This window comes from Dermacentor andersoni, chromosome 2 (assembly GCF_023375885.2).
Source record: "Dermacentor andersoni chromosome 2, qqDerAnde1_hic_scaffold, whole genome shotgun sequence".
Classification (NCBI taxonomy): Eukaryota; Metazoa; Arthropoda; class Arachnida; order Ixodida; family Ixodidae; genus Dermacentor; species Dermacentor andersoni.
In genome coordinates, this window is record NC_092815.1 from 71,188,122 (window position 1) to 71,203,955 (window position 15,834).

General features: G+C 47.7%; 1 protein-coding gene across 2 annotated transcripts in view; it reads right to left on the bottom strand.

The window, feature by feature from the left end:
* Positions 1 to 8,744: 8,744 nt before the first annotated feature.
* The window catches only part of LOC126541869 (beta-1,4-mannosyl-glycoprotein 4-beta-N-acetylglucosaminyltransferase-like), a 44,369-nt gene continuing 37,279 nt past the window's right edge, over positions 8,745 to 15,834 (bottom strand). For both annotated transcript variants that reach the window (XM_050188816.3, XM_055076993.2), the window contains exons 2-3: positions 11,858 to 12,044; positions 8,745 to 11,137 (exon numbers count right to left, since the gene is read on the bottom strand). In XM_050188816.3, the coding sequence (XP_050044773.1) occupies positions 9,911 to 11,137; positions 11,858 to 11,998 (1,368 nt within the window). In that variant the 5' untranslated portion in view covers positions 11,999 to 12,044 and the 3' untranslated portion in view covers positions 8,745 to 9,910. The remainder of the gene's footprint in view (positions 11,138 to 11,857; positions 12,045 to 15,834) is intronic.

The following is a 15,834-nucleotide window of genomic DNA, read 5'->3' on the forward strand; positions in this document are numbered from 1 at the left end:
GGCCTCATTAACAAATCAAAAATGAGATCTCAATGTACACATGCGCAATACTTACCAACGGTGTGAACGAAACAGTGCGTAGGCTTCGTCGAGGTTCTCTCTCTCTCTCTCTCTTATATATATATATATATATATATATATATATATATATATATATATATATATATATATATATATATATATATATATATATATATATATATACCTCAGACAACATTTACTTTCCTGTAACTCACCAATTAAGTTTAATTAATCAGTTTTTTTAATTATTGCCTGAGGACCCCAAGTATGATATGCAGATTTGTAGAGCACCTTCAGAAACCACCGATCGAGTTGTTTTCTTCGCGATACGTCTCACGTAGTCCTTTATTCCGCGTTGCAAAGAAATCCCGCTGAATATGAAAAAAGCCACGTGACGGAGCGCTTGCGCAGTGGTGTAGTGCTGCTGTCAAGCGTGCGTTCGGTGAACAAGGTCAGCTTTCGTCGGATGACGGCGAAAATGCATGCTGCCGGCCTAGCGCAGCCGATGAGATAAAGAACGCCCTGCCGCTTCCTCGTCGCCAGTCACGATGCTCTGCTTGTTTTGCCGCGAGCCGATATATACGTTCTGAGAAAATTATTTAGTTTTGTGGTGCACGCAAGAGACGGTGTTTCCGCATTCAACGCGGCGAGTTGTCGGTTTATTTGCTCGCAAGAAATTTAGAGGCAACTGCAAACAGCGCTCGTTCCAGCTTTGGAGCATTCGACATGCCCACAGCGCCGCTTGTGCGCTTCCCGACACAGTGCACGCAGCTAAAATTCCAATACAACTGATTACCCTCCGCCCACTCCCCCACTCCCTCCACGTTGCGCGCATGATCTCTTCGCTCCCTTTGGCAGGAACCCTCCTTGTGTCAAGTCTAGTGGTGAAGCATAGGAAAAGAACATCTGTTGCAGAAGTAAAAGTGATATGAAACGCGTTGCAAAAAAAAAAAAAGAAAAACACGGATTAGTGGTAAAAAGAAAAAAAAACGCTCGTATATGACTATTTGAAGGTGATCTCGGCAAGGCAACTTTTAATTGACATTGTTAGTATTGAATGTAAGTATAGGGTTTTAAGTGCCAAAACCACTTCCTGATGATAAGGCACGCCGTAGTGGGGGAACTCCGGACCACCAGGCGTTCTCTAACTTGCACCTGAAGCTAAGTACACGGGTGCCGTGTACTTAGCTTCAGGTGCAAGTTAAAGAACATCGAAATGCGGCCGCCGTGGCCGGGATTCGATCCCGCGACCTCGCCCTTAGCAGCCCAACACCATATCCACTAAGCAACCACGGCGGGTTGTTAGCATTGAAAACAATGATGCGTTTTATCGCGCTTTATGTATTTGATCACTTGTTTCTTTATTTAAAATGTAACCCCCCCCCCCCCCCCCTCCTGCTGTAATGCCCGCACGAGCGATGGAGGTATGTCAAAAATAAATAAATAAATTATTGACCGTTGCGCTTACGCAAAATGGGGGTCCCCGACACACTTTGCGCCGCGTTTGATATCGACCGCGCCGTCATACGCCGACCTTCTGCGCACGAAACCCATTGCTGAACTCCCCTAATAGCTTCGCTGTAAATGTAAAGGCCCGTTCGCGTTCGCTTGTGGAATTGGCCACATTATTCGTGGCGATGGGCGAACGTCTACTGCAGCTGTCCAACCCACTGTCCCCAAAAACCTAAGCGGGTGCTCAACTACGGTGACACAGCCGGCAAAAACGAAACATTATATGTTTTTTATCTCGCTATGTATTATAATCAAGAGTTCGACGGAAACCCGTTTGGCGAGGGAGAAGCGGGGTCAAATAAAAGAAATAGTCGCTAAAATGTTAAAAAAATATAATGTTAGAAGGACATTTCAGGATGTTCGTTTGCAATGGACATAAACGGCAAGGGCTTATGGTTTGGTATGTATTAGATGGCGCAGTGCGCGTGCTTAAACTTCCCCTAAAAAAATTTAAAAAATTATCTACGCTGCTACACGCGTGCTCTTATTTCCCCGGGCGCCCGTTCCCTTCCCCTGCAACCAAACAAGGGTGGAGGAGGTCTCCCTGAGGAGGATCTGGTCTAGGGTAGCCCTCACCCCTGCTGTTACCTGCAAATTCAAGGACTTCATCGAGGACGACGCCACCTGCACCAACTGTACCATCCTGGCTCAAGACACTCAGGTGTACTCATGATGTGCAAAAAAAAAAAAAAAATTACACTGATGCACAAAAAATCTTTCTTTCTAGCTAAGCCTTGGTAATCAGTGCAAATTCCTGGCTAAATGTCTTCGGCCAACGCACTGAATGACGGGTAGCAGGCGTCTCGTTTTCCTTTATATATATATATATATATATTGGGCAGGAGCGCAGGACGCGAAAAATGTTCGCCGTGCAACTTGTTCTTGAAAACATTGCCAGAGTAGACAGAACAATACAAAATCTCTGGCTGCGGTGTTGTCACACACGTGACATAAAGCAACTGAGCAACTAAGCAACACCCATAGGCGCCGATTACGAAGGGGGGGGGGGGGGGGACGGTGCACGAGCACCTTCCGAAGTTTTTCGGGAGGAACACAGCCTCCTCCAGCCTCCTCTCTTCCCCCTTACCCAGTGATACCGAAGCATCCTCCCCTCCTAAAGTGTCATTACCAGAGTTCTGTTACCCACATCATTTGAGGTTTCTTTTGACTTGACCTTTTCGCTTAAGATATAATTTGGGCTAAAAGCTTACCGCATAATTGTTGGCGCGGACGTGCGCGGCTTTTAATTCATACTTTCGCTTTATTTCTGCAAATCCTGATGACACGGCCATTAAAAGAACCAATGGCGGCTAGCTCCTCCGGAGCAACCCCATGCGCATGCGCAAAAAAATAGAAGAGGAAGAGAGGCGTGCGATTGGATGCGCCAGTAGTGATGTCGTTGCTCTCCGTCGCAGCCGCAGTTTCTCTCGGCATCCCAAGTGGGTAGATCACGCGTCATACGTACTCCCGAGGAGCAGGCAGCCTTCAATCAGCAACGCCGCGAGCAGAACCGGGAACTAGCTCGTTTACGCCGTGCCGATGCTGCAGTACGGGCACAAGCAGCAACTGCGTACCGAGAATTCGGCAGTCTACCAAGCCGTCGTTCAATGAACCGTCAGGGTTAACCCAGTGATAAAGAACTGGGGCCGCACGTTTAAGCTTTGCTGGTTAACCATCTGCACGGAATGCTCGGGCGGTGACTTTTTATTTCTACTGTGAACACCACATACAAATACAATATATTTAAATATATACACAGGACAAAGTTTTTACAGTTTTTCGAGAGAGGAGGTAGCCAACTAACAGTTATTTCTAATGGTGTTGATAACCTATGCCTAGAGAATAAATACGATGTTGTATGTTCCCCTCGCTTCAAATTGCTTCGCGTGCTTTATTGACCCTAAAAAAAAAGGAAAGAAACCTGCAGACTTCAGTGACCCCTTTGGCAGTCTTTTTTTTATCAACGGCGTGTGAAATGCACGTGAAAGATCGTGTCTCAGTATTGTTTCTGTTTTCAGTAGGCAATGCTAACGACTCGCGAAAAGAAAAAAAGCTCTTCTAATAATTCGCAACATTTATTAGAGATGGAAACATCGCAACTTGCATGCAGAGGTCTTAAATATATATAATTTATTCAGTAACCGAAATGAGGCCAAGCCAGTTTCGCTTGAAATCAGAATCAACAGCAGTCATGCGCAGTAGCACTTACACTCGAACTCAGTAAAGAAAAAGGAGAGAGAGAGAGAGAGAGAGAGAGGCTGCTATTCTACCGGAAAGGCAAAGCCGTGTTAGCACTAGCGCAGTATACGATAGTTACACGAAGGACGATTCTTACCCTATAAATCCGTGTAATGGCCGAACATTGGCAGGCATTCTCAAATCATGAACAGCAGGTTGCCACTATCCCTCAAGAGAAAAGTGTATAACGGCTGTGTCTTACCAGTAGTCACGTACGGGGCAGAAACCTGGAGGCTTACGAAAAGGGTTCTCTTAAATTGAAGACGACGCAACGAGCTATGGAAATAAGAATGCATGATGGGTGTAAATAAGGGATAAGAAGAGAGCAGATTGGGTGAGTTAATGATGTCTTAGTTGAAATCAAGAAAAAGAAATGGGTATGGGCAGCGCTTGTAATGAGGAGGGAAGATAACCGATGGTAATTAAGGGTTACGGACTGGATTCCAAGAGAAGGGAAGCGTAGCAGGGGGCGGCAGAAAGTTAGGTGGGCGGATGAGATTAAGAAGCTTGCAGGGACAACATGCCACAATTAGCACATGACCGGGGTAGCTTGGGAAGTATGGGAGAGGCCTGTGCCCTGCAGTGGGCGTAGCCAGGCTGATGAAGGGCCGAACCTGTGTAAGCGCCGTAGCCCCGTCTTGACAGCCAACATAAAAAAATAATGAAAAGAAAAAAAATCGAGAAGTAATCGCGTTCGGTGCGCAATCGCCTTCGGTGCGAGGAAAAGATTGCTTTATTGTATCTTTGGGTACTAAAGCTTTCACAAGGCGTTACATAGGTTTTTTGTATTGATGTGCATTTGTGCGACTTAAAACGCACGAGACATATACATCTCCCTAATGTGTTTAACTGAATCCGCTCGTCGCATAGCTCATCCGCGAGATGCCATTCTCTTGGTGGTGCAATGGGACTCAGGCTGTGAAAGTGAACCGTCTTCTGCTATGAGGTCTTGAAAACACTCATTTAAGGCCGTCAGTTCAGGGAAGAATTCGTCACACGAAGTTTTTTCAAATGCAACTGTTAATATATATATATATATATATATATATATATATATATATATATATATATATACAATTTTTTGATAACAGTTGCATTTGACAGGGACAGCATGCCACAATTAGATGACCGGGGTAGTTGGAGAAGTATGGGAGAGGCCTTTGCCCTGCAGTGAGCTTATCGCCATACGTGCATCGTCAGTTACGTCATATATATATATATATATATATATATATATATATATATATATATATATATATATATATCATATATATCAAGTTCTTTACGTTTGAAAGGTAGCCTGAAGAATCCCTCTTTGCCTACCATATATATATATATATATATATATATATATATATGGTAGGCAAAGAGGGATTCTTCAGGCTACCTTTCAAACGTAAAGAACTTGAGTGGTGACAGTTTCGATCGGTTCCTATATATATATATATATATATATATATATATATGGTAGGCAAAGAGGGATTCTTCAGGCTACCTTTCAAACGTAAAGAACTTGAGTGGTGCTACAAGGTAAACGAACAAGTATTTAATTTCGACAGTTTCGATCGGTTCCTATATATATATATATATATATATATATATATATATATATATATATATATATATATATATATATACATATATCGGGCCCCAGCCACCTCCGGAAAAATGAAAACTTTCCGTTTATTCGTAAGCCTATATAGCTTACATATGCCGAGAGCTGTCTACAAATTGAAAATGAAGCCATAGGTGGCTCGGCGTGAAGCCTACTTCCAGCTTTCTGCCAGGTGGATCCTATTGCTGAAACAAGTTTCGCAGTGCATATCTATTTTAATGCGTAAGCATTTCTATACCTACTCATCGGGGAAACTCGTCCATCCGTCCGTCCCGTCAGACGGTCGCTTTCTAGACAGAGCGCTCGGCAGCGATCGAATTCACCTTCGTGCTGCCTGCAGCTTCCACGCGAACGAAGCGGCGAGAACACAGCGCTCGCGAATCTCTCGGCAGACGTGCCGCACCCTGCCCATTTCGCAGACATCGCTTTCAAGATATGGGCCCGCGCGGTCGTGCCATATACGCAGCCGCCGCCGCCGGTGCACGTTTGATCACGATTGATAATGGCTCGACGCCGATGGACAAGACGCTAGAAAGCGATAAGGGGTTAATAATGATCGGAACGTCAGCGCACCGGGCGCCACCACCTGCAGTAGTTTGCTTGCGTTACCAATGCACCTTGCGCTGCCGTCCGCACCAGTTCGTGTGCCGCCGCAGCCCTGTCGTTTGTACTGGCCGGATCTAGTTTCACAACATTGATAATGAAACCGGGCTGCGCGGAGATGAACAAGTGGCACAATGCTTACGCATACTTATACTCCGTTCCATACATAGCAGCATGACATGTCTGGCGACAACTGCAGACACAAAACTTCCCCAGTCCGGTGCGATTGCGGCACATTTTACCGGCACAATACCCGAGTGCTCATTGCAAATTATGGCTGGAAACTAGAGCGACGCTCTCACACATGTTGTGGGAGTGTCGTGTTATACCAACTACAATGGCAGTAGCTCCGGAGGCTCTTGCGTCGAACTGGGCCGCCGCTCTGCGCAGCTTCAACCTCAAGACGCAAGAGCGGGCTGTCCAGCAGGCCCGAGAGGCGGCTATGAGGCAAGGCCTCGAAGTTCCCTCATGGGAGACCTGAGCCCGGGTCGTTAAACTTTGTCGGATTTAAAATAAAGTTGTTTCCATCCATCCTACGTAGCAGTCAACACTGTGGAAGCTACGCAAGGAGTTCGGTCAATAAACGTTATCACTCCACGCGTTCCGTCCATGCGTCGCTGCGCCCAAACAACGTTCGCTCACGCGAGCATGTACGTGAGGCTTCTCGCGACGGGTTGCAAATAAGGAAACTGAAGATAGCAAAAAATAAAATAAAATGTTCTAAAACAAGGCATTAGCAGCCGTATGCCCCAGTCTGTTTATTTCTAAGGATTAAAACTTGTTTCGTTTCAATATTGAGCCTGTATAAACAACAGTTGCGTACAAGTGCGGTAAAAAAGCATCGAACTATATCCAAGTGCGAGCGAAGCCACTGCAAAAGTTTCTCTAGCCTCCACAGCGTTGACTGCTATGTGTGGAACGGAGTATATACAACTCCCAGAGGAGTTCCTGCATGAATTTTCTTTTTCTTTTCGTTGAGCACGCTTATTCCCGATGTGTTTTGCACATTTAGAAAGAACATAAACATTTTGCTCGGGCATTTATAGACCGTTTTTTCGTAGGCGCCGCCATATTGTGAACGCAGTGGCGCCGCCTATGAGCAGCGCCATACTGGCTTGGGTGAAAGCGCTCTTTTGCATGGCAGGTATACGCTCGGCGGCAGGTTCTGGCGTTTGTTTTCGCGGTCGTGCGGTCTGTTTAGTATGACGCGCGTCTTCTACACGGTAAACGGTTCTGTGAGACTTGCTGAAGTGGTTTAAGGCGTCATGGCCGGAATTTCTGCTGGCGTTGAGGTGGACGGAACACGCAGCGCGATGTGTGCGCGCATACTTGAGCCTACAATCAGCCTCGGAGATCAATTGTGTATTTCCGAATGTTCCAATCAGTAATGTGACCTTATTACAGTATTATCCTCTATTTCTAAGCTGCGGTTTAGGAGCCATGAAACATACGCGACGATCGTAACAGCGTGGGTACCGTTCTGCTACGATAGGAGCTGTGCTATTATACTTGACAGCATTCAAACTATTCGCTGCAGGTTACATTGCGTGACTACTTGGTTGGATGGATGAGGTTTCCACCCATGAATAAAATAGTTTTGGCTAGTAATAGCAGCATACCTTATACAGTCTGAATTAAGCTTGTCCAGCAAAGCGACCGTTTACGAACTGCGCGAGCGTCCTAAGCAGTAGTAGGTGCTGGATTACAGATATCTTTGTTCTATATAGCGCATGGTCCAAGCATACGGTATCAGCGGTTATATATTTATAAACGTTGTGAGACGTTAGCCCGTTTTCTCTTGCTTTTTAGAGAAAGAGGATGCTAACCGATTTTTTTTTCGGTTGTGTTCGTTCAGTTCTCTACGACGTACTCACACGTATTACGGAAATTTTGCGCTCAAAAATAGCCATCGCATTCTTTTTATGCGAACCCTCTCATATATTATGGCTGTATACAGGCCAAAAAGGCAATGCCGAAGCACACAGCTTATATATGTATCGTGCTGGTTCACCAACCGCAGTGATCGCTGTGTTGAGCAGCGCCACGGGCCTCATGCAGCAAGGCTAGCGTAGACATATGGTAATTTCAAGCATACTACACTTGAAATGCGTGAGAACGATGCCAGTGTATCACAAATATTTGATAGCGCCTGCCGCTTAGACGTTTCGTGGTTGCCTTAGGTTGGCCGTGCACGAGCATGCGCTCTTATGTTTTATGTTTTACTCCCTACGCCAATCGATCAGACAGTGAGCTGATTTACCATTTAATGCTGCTAATACAGATACGCCGGTTTTCTTTGTTGAATTAAAATCGATATAAGCAATATAGTAAACAACGCATACACGCACCGCGACTGATATGCGCGTACACCGCGGCTGATTATGCGCGTCACATTTTTTGCGCCCACAAGACATTTCTGCCTACAGTAGTTACCGATGCACCGAAAGGCTTCCCTGACGACCTTATATGAACGAACATGGCGTAAATTTCACAAAGTAAGATCTAAAACATCTCGAAATCGTTCCGCAGCACGCGACAGCAATACTTTCAAGCAGCGCCGCGCCGGATCGCCCAAGCCAGAGAGGAGGAAAGGCTCTCCGCGCGCCGTATCCTCCTCGCCCGATGAAACGGTCTATATGTGCCGTCACTAAAAGTTTAAGATCTGAAATTCGGCGTCTGCCTGAAGGGTATAGTCTCTTGCACACGCACGCAGGCAATAAACAACTAAAACTGCGGTAATGAAGCAACAACCCCCTTAATAAGGACGCTTTTATTTGTACAGATCAGACGCATCGTCGCATTCACCTTGCTCTCGGCTGCACGTAATACGAGCAGATGGACAAATAGTGGCATACTTTGGTTTACGATAGGCCCGGTCTGAAAGCTTAGTTCAATATGATGTGCTGCTGAAAAAAAAAAGGAGAGAGAGAGACAGAAAGAAAGAAATAAAAGATAAAAATGAAAGAAGCGGCAAGTGTGTCCATGCATTTTTCACCGACCTTGCGGACCTTATCATTGGCGTCAGAGTGCGCAGGTGCGTATGGATGAAACCGGGATGTGAGACGCTAACAAAAATGATAAAGATTTGTGACCGATGGCATTATGTGGGCTGGCAAAGAAGCAGCGAACCAGCGCCTGTGCGTTGCTTGAGAAGCTCGTTACTCAATGCCACTATTGGCATGCGAGAGCGACAAAAAGCGCCGTCCGCGTCCAGCACGGGGTTGACCTGACAACTTCGAAGTGATATGATACATATGCTTTTCACCTGCCTGCACAGCCTTAGCTTCTTCGCAATGTTCTTCGAAAGCGATAAATACGTGCGAAGTAGATTTGTGAAGATATTTTTCACACAGCCGAAACGTGCATGAAAAAAAAAAAAAGAAAAAAGAAAGGAACTGAAGAGGCTTTAAAGGCCAGAAACGACAAAGTCCGTGGCTCGATGCCCAGATATTTGTCAATATGACGTCCGAATTCAACCAGATTCGTTGCGTCGCGCTCCAGAATAATCTGCCTAAACTTTACTCGAGCGGACAGAGAACAGAAGAGGCTGTGGGAGGTATGTAATGGCCCCACTCAAGGACTTCTTGGTTTCATCGCATAGAAAAACTGTAGCCTCAATTAATCTGCACGCTTCGATGAAGCTTGGACAACGATGCATAGCAGACATTACGTCGACACCGAGTAGGCGGTCAGAAAAGGCGCCAAGTTTCAACACGTAATTTGCTACGGTTCTTATCTGTCCTAACAGATTTCTGCATTTTGCAAAGGCAAGTCTAACGTACGCCTTCGCAGTTTGTGCTTTAGCTCAGTTTTTTCTGAAAACTTCTTCAGTGTCCCTTCAAGTGAGTGCTCCTAACTTGTGACGCCCTGGAAGACTTAGTACATTGTTGAGGATAGAAAGCCGCACGTCCCAACGGCAAACTATTGCAGCTCCGGCCTAGGTGCACTCCCGTTGTCGGGCGACAGGAGGTAACTGTACTTATCGTCGTCCATCACGGACGACGGCACAGTGGCCCCTCGAGTCAGCACGCTCGGCTTAGTCACTTTCTTCCCGTCAAACCACAGGCCGCGTCTCACGAGGACGCTCAAGAAGCGAGCGGAAGTCTTTTCGGGAAAGTCGCCCCACCGGATGCCGTCGTCCTTCTGCGCGGACTTGAGCTTCACTCGGAGCCCCTCGACGTCGAAGCACCACGAGCAGTGCCAGCCGGCGTTGAAATCGCCGTTCTGGCCCAGCGTCCAGTCCTCGAGCTCTCCTCCGTAGAGCTCCTCCGAGTTGGCCGGGATGTCCTCGCGACGCAGTCGAGCCGCGTCGTTGTTCAGCACCCTTGACAGAAAGCGCATCGTACACACGGAGAGCACTTGCACGTGCTCCTGCACGTGCTGCCAGAAGAAACCGTACAGCGTCCAGCGCAGTCGCAGAAATATCGGTTCACCGAAGCCCTCGTGCGTCTTGAGATAGGCCAGCGGACCCGCCCTAGGTATCTCGTCGGCGTCTGTCAGAACGAAGAGGTCGTCGTCCCTGAGACCCGACAGCTGCCTCTTGGCCTGCCGCCAGAGGAAGCTCCTCTGGTAGCCGTCGGCGAACCAGCCGTCTTCCCGGCCTTTCTTCGGGAAGTGGTCGAGGAAGACGTGCACGATTTTGTTTTGATATGGCGCCAGGAAACCTTTTCGGAGCTCAGGAAGGAGGTGCAACGGCTTGGGCTCCCCCCTGGCGCTGTAGTTGGACTCGCAAACGACGAACACGTCGACGACGTTGTACAGTTCTCGCAACCGCACCTCCAAGAGGTCGAGCTCGTGGTTTATGTTGATTGCGTTAACGAGACGCCGCGGGCGACCGTTCCTGCGGCGCACTTTCTTGTTTGTCCAGCGACGTCTGAATCGCTTGGAAGAACTGATGGCTTCGGGCAAGCTGCAGTCGTCCGAGATCCACCCTGGCCGACAGATGCACGAACTTTGACTCGCGTTAAGATCGGTGCCGAGCACGAAACAGGTGCCGTTGTCAACGGGCTCGAAATACGAGAACGAGTCTCTGTCCCGAATTTTATGTCTGGGTGGAAGTTGGGGGTCATAATTTTTGAAGGGGTACTTGGGGAGCTTGGTAGGGGATTGAGACGCAGGCCTTCGGAACAGCTCTAGAGGAATCGTGACCTGCAACGACACGAATACAGGAGCGGTTAGAGTGGCTTTGCTATGTTAAAGGGTGCGATAGGCGAAGCATGCGAACTGGACATTTTTAGTATAACAGTCCAACTATTCTATGCGATTTCCGTGTCATTCTTGCGGAATGTATAATAAATCTGAATCCGTATGGATTCCACACCATATTCGTATGAACGTAAATTTACTTTAAGTTCGTCTCAGTAGGTGCTGTACGATGTGGAAGTACTTATGGGAAAGTGAACAAGAGTCCATGCACACGCTGGCAACTTGTGGTAAAGTGCTAGAATACTGCTCTCTCAAAAGGCGGCGTATGCAGCTGTTATACTGTGAACAGTAAGTCTATCAGTGACGAAAACATAGTTTATCAACTCTTGCCGACGAACCTCTTCTTTGTGTCCGTTATAGTTAATAATATCGTAAACAAGTGCGTATTCGGTGTTCCGAGTCCGGCAGCCTTATATTGCCTTCAAGGCAGCTATTTAAGCAGGCGCACAGTTTATGCACACTCAAAGTTCAAGGATAAGCAACTTTACTTTTGGTTGGCTTATCCTCGAGGTTGGACTTGTAACTGAGAATATAGATGCACACCAGGATAAGAGTACAGCAGGATATGAATTTTCGCAGCAAATTGAGACAAACAAATAGGGAGCCAGGGAAAGGAAAGACAGGGAGTACACAGGTTAACCAGAGGAGTAGAAAATGCTCGACCTGTAGCGCCTGCTGTCCCGTGAGGACGACGGGCGCCGCTCCGTCTCCGAGTTGCGCTCGGTGGATGCGAGTCACGAGAAATCCGCTGGCGAGCAGGGCCAACACCAGCAGGCGGGCCCGGCGGTACGACGCGGCCACCATGGTGCCATGCCAGGGCTCTTACGAGCGCCCTTCTGCCCCGCTCCTCCTGGGTCGAAACAACGTCATACACGAGAGATCAATCAAGATCTTTCATAAAAATATATTCAGACAGCATGTGCAGACTGTGCATAAAGCGTTCGTGGTCCGCTATTCTTGTGTATCTAGTCATTGGACAAAAGTCTGTTTGCTTCGGTCTATCGTGGTCCATAAACTTCAAATGGGTCGTTAGCAGACAAAACAGACTTTCAATCAACAGACTACCAATAGCTTACCAGAAGAAGAAAAAAAATGCACTGTGCCTGGCTTCACGTTACTCCTGAAGGACTTACACTGGCGAGGTATACCTGGGCACTAGGCAACTATAGACGGCATTATGCAACTATGTACAACGCTATGCGCAACTACACCTACAACGCTCTGCACGTCTATGCAAGGTTATTCATTCACTGACATGCAAATAACGGTAGGCAATGACGTAACTCGACACACGCCCTGCCTCTTCGAGGAGCGAAGTGCAACTGACGGTGGTCCGGAGCACACCAACGTAAATTACGCATATATATATATATGTTATATATTATATTATATATATATTATATATATATATATATATATATATATATATATATATATATATATATATATATTATCCACTTTGACACTCCTAATGGCATTAAATATATAAAGGAAAGGCTGATGGGACATAGACTGTCCCCACGTGATAAGCAAGCTGTAATTTTTAGCCGGCGAGTACTCGAACGGTTCGGCAACCTTGAAAGACCTACTTCCCAAGAGTCAACGCGCAGATATGCTCCGAAGAGAAGGAGGGGCGGTGTCAGAGGAAGTTGGCTTGTCGAGACCACATGTCTGAAATCATTCTCCTCCTAGAATTTTCCCCTCCTCCCCAGAGAAAGTGAAGCAGGCACCTTGCTTTTATTATCATGAGCTGTGTATTCGAGCGAATACTGATTTACGTACACTTAAGGACTTTATTACAGGTTTTAGTGAATATTACTTATCAAGTTTCCTGCCCACCCGGTCACTGTTTTCTAATAGGCAAAGTATATTCGGTATTCCATTTCAGATACGAGGTCATTTTTCCCTCGTATATTCGCATTCAAGCCTACGGTTTCGATATTTGGACACATTCAGTATTTGTCCGACACATTGAGGAAACTAGATGATCGTCCTCTGAGTGAACAGACAATATTAGAGCACCGTCCCGACCGATCATAGGCTCAGAAGGCAGTGAAGGCACTTTTGTGTTTTCTCAGAACTTCTGGTTTGCTCGAGCGACTTTAACTGAAGTGCTGTCCGTACACGTACCTACACCTTCTCTCTCCCTTCTTTCTCTTCCCCTTCTCCCATCCCGCAGTGTAGGGTAGCCAACCAGACTATTGACTGGTTAACATCCCTGCCTTCCTGTATTCTTCTCTCTCTCTCTTTCTTCATTCCAGCTATGTTTCTTTCCGTTTCGCTTCCTTGTACCAAATTTCATTTCTACGAAGAAGAGGAAGAAAAAGAGGCCCACGTTCTTTCTCCCGCGCTCGGAACTGTTTCCCGGATCTCTTTTGTCACTCTCGCCCTTCCGTGTTCGTCCGTTATCGACTACACGTTCTTTCGATACAATCCCGTTTCCTGGACATATAGCAGACACGCAGACATGTGATCCGCCGACAAGGCATCCGAAACCTGAGCGGAACGCAGAGGCGCTTGGACGAAAAAGTAGGAAAGAGGCGCCGTGCCAAGACCCCGCACACTTACGCCGCCGAAGCGGCATACATACGCGAAAGCGGACAGCGCGCCTATATCAGGAAGAAAAGAAGCGAAGAGGGCTAAAGGGGCCGGCAGAATGGGACGGGCCGTAGCTCTTTTCGCGCCTCGTTTTGAAAAGAACCCGAGGCGCGGCGGCGGCGACTGCATCCGACGGGTCAGAGGATGCATTGTGAGCTTGCGTCGGACGCTTCAGAAGCGGGGTCCCGCTGCTGGTTAGCGTGTGACGCCATGCGTGTCGCGCCCGACGGGCAGCCTGCGTTGGAGCACAGCGTCGTCGCATCAGCGAACGAACGACGCGCACTTCCTTGGCATCTGGGCCACCGCGCGCGGAACAGCGAGGAGGATGACGCGTGCGTGGGAGGAACCAAGACATGCACGCGCAGCGTAGTTTTTCTCACTCTCTTTCTACAGTTCGTTTTCTTTTTTTTTTCGTTCCTGCGCTCATTCATTATTCTTTTCCTTCGTTCTCACGCCAGGTTAACGATAGGCAGAACAATGACGCGCTTCGGACGCGCATTGCAAAGCGATGTTGGGTTGCACACGTTTACATTTTAGCATCATATTGAAAACCACGCTTTCCACGCTTTTGGAAGCAGGCGCAGAAGGCAGACAACACCTCTTTCCTACTGTTTTATAGGAGTTTAACTCATCAGTATAGATTGATCACGGCAGCTTAAACGGACCCGTGCTTGTGTGCGTATACCTCATTAGTATACGTCGCAAGGACGTGAGAAAGGTGATAATTCGCGTAATAATTCACAGTTATAGGAACTACTAAAAAGCGGGCAGGTTTTTCCCTATTTTGTTCCAACACCTACCCTGTTAAAGCCAAAATCCAAACATTCGAGATTCAGGTGCACACCAGCACACGAGCAGATATACATTCACTGCAGTCGCAGAGCAGCGGAGGTATAATCATTGTTGAACGCTTGCCCGTCGTCCGCGTCTACAGACTGCGACCGTGCGCTGCGCTGTAGATGTCGTGGGATGCAGCTCCTTAGCGATGCGCAATTAGGCGCCCGAATAATAATGAAAGTCGTAATTAATCTTGCACGTAGTCGAAAAAAAAATCACGTGCTGTATGGAGCACACCCTGGCAGAAGGAGGTTCATTGCAGGCCTGAAAATTGCGGCGCCATTCCACAACAAACATGTTCCCGGACGTTGGCTCGAGCGTTGGCGCAAAACTTGCTGGAACGCTTCCCATCGGGGAGGAGGAACGAGGGAGGGCGTATGGGAAACACGTTCTCCCGCTGTCCTCCGAGCGCGCCGCTTTGTTTCGGGCGCGAAAATGGAACGGCTGAGCGTTGCTCGGTCCCTTGTGCCACGGCGAAGGTCGTCCGGTGTGGAAGCCGGTCCGCGCTGGCGACGCTGAACCCACTGACCCGCGAAGGACCCGGCACTCGAGTGGCGCGCTGTGGGCACGCGTGCGCCCTGCGACTCGCGTGGTCAACTCGTGGTCAGCGCACGCGCGCGCGCGCGCGTACACGTGCGCATCATGTTTGATGCGTCCATTGTGAGCTCGCCGCAACTTTGGCTGCGGTAGCCTTTGTCGCAGCAGCCGCTCCGCGCATAAATTCACACACACGCACACCCACAGAGGTACAAGGGGCAGGGTTCATTAGACATAATTGAGTGGAAATCTCGCCGCGGCTCTGTGACCTTTGTGACTTTGGTGATCTCGAAAACAGCTGTCCGTGGCATGGGGGTGTATATTCTGCTGCCGGCACAGTAATGTAGGGTATAATTTGAAGCAGCAGGAGCTTGATGTTGGTGTAACATACCTGAAGAAAAAACGGCGCTAAATAGACGAGGACGAAAAGAAGAACATGTGCTATATACGGAGAGGCGCTACTTCCAACTAAATTTTATTTGAAGAAACAGGGCTTATATACATACATAACGAACAGTACCATTGTGACGTATGGAACTCTCTATCGCATCAGCAATCTTTGTTGGCAAACTGTGTGCAATCTGTGTGTGCAATTTTTGTGCAATCTCTTTGTCGGCAAATGCACTGACGGGCAGCTAATGCACGTCCCCTCGGCCCTAGCAGTCTAA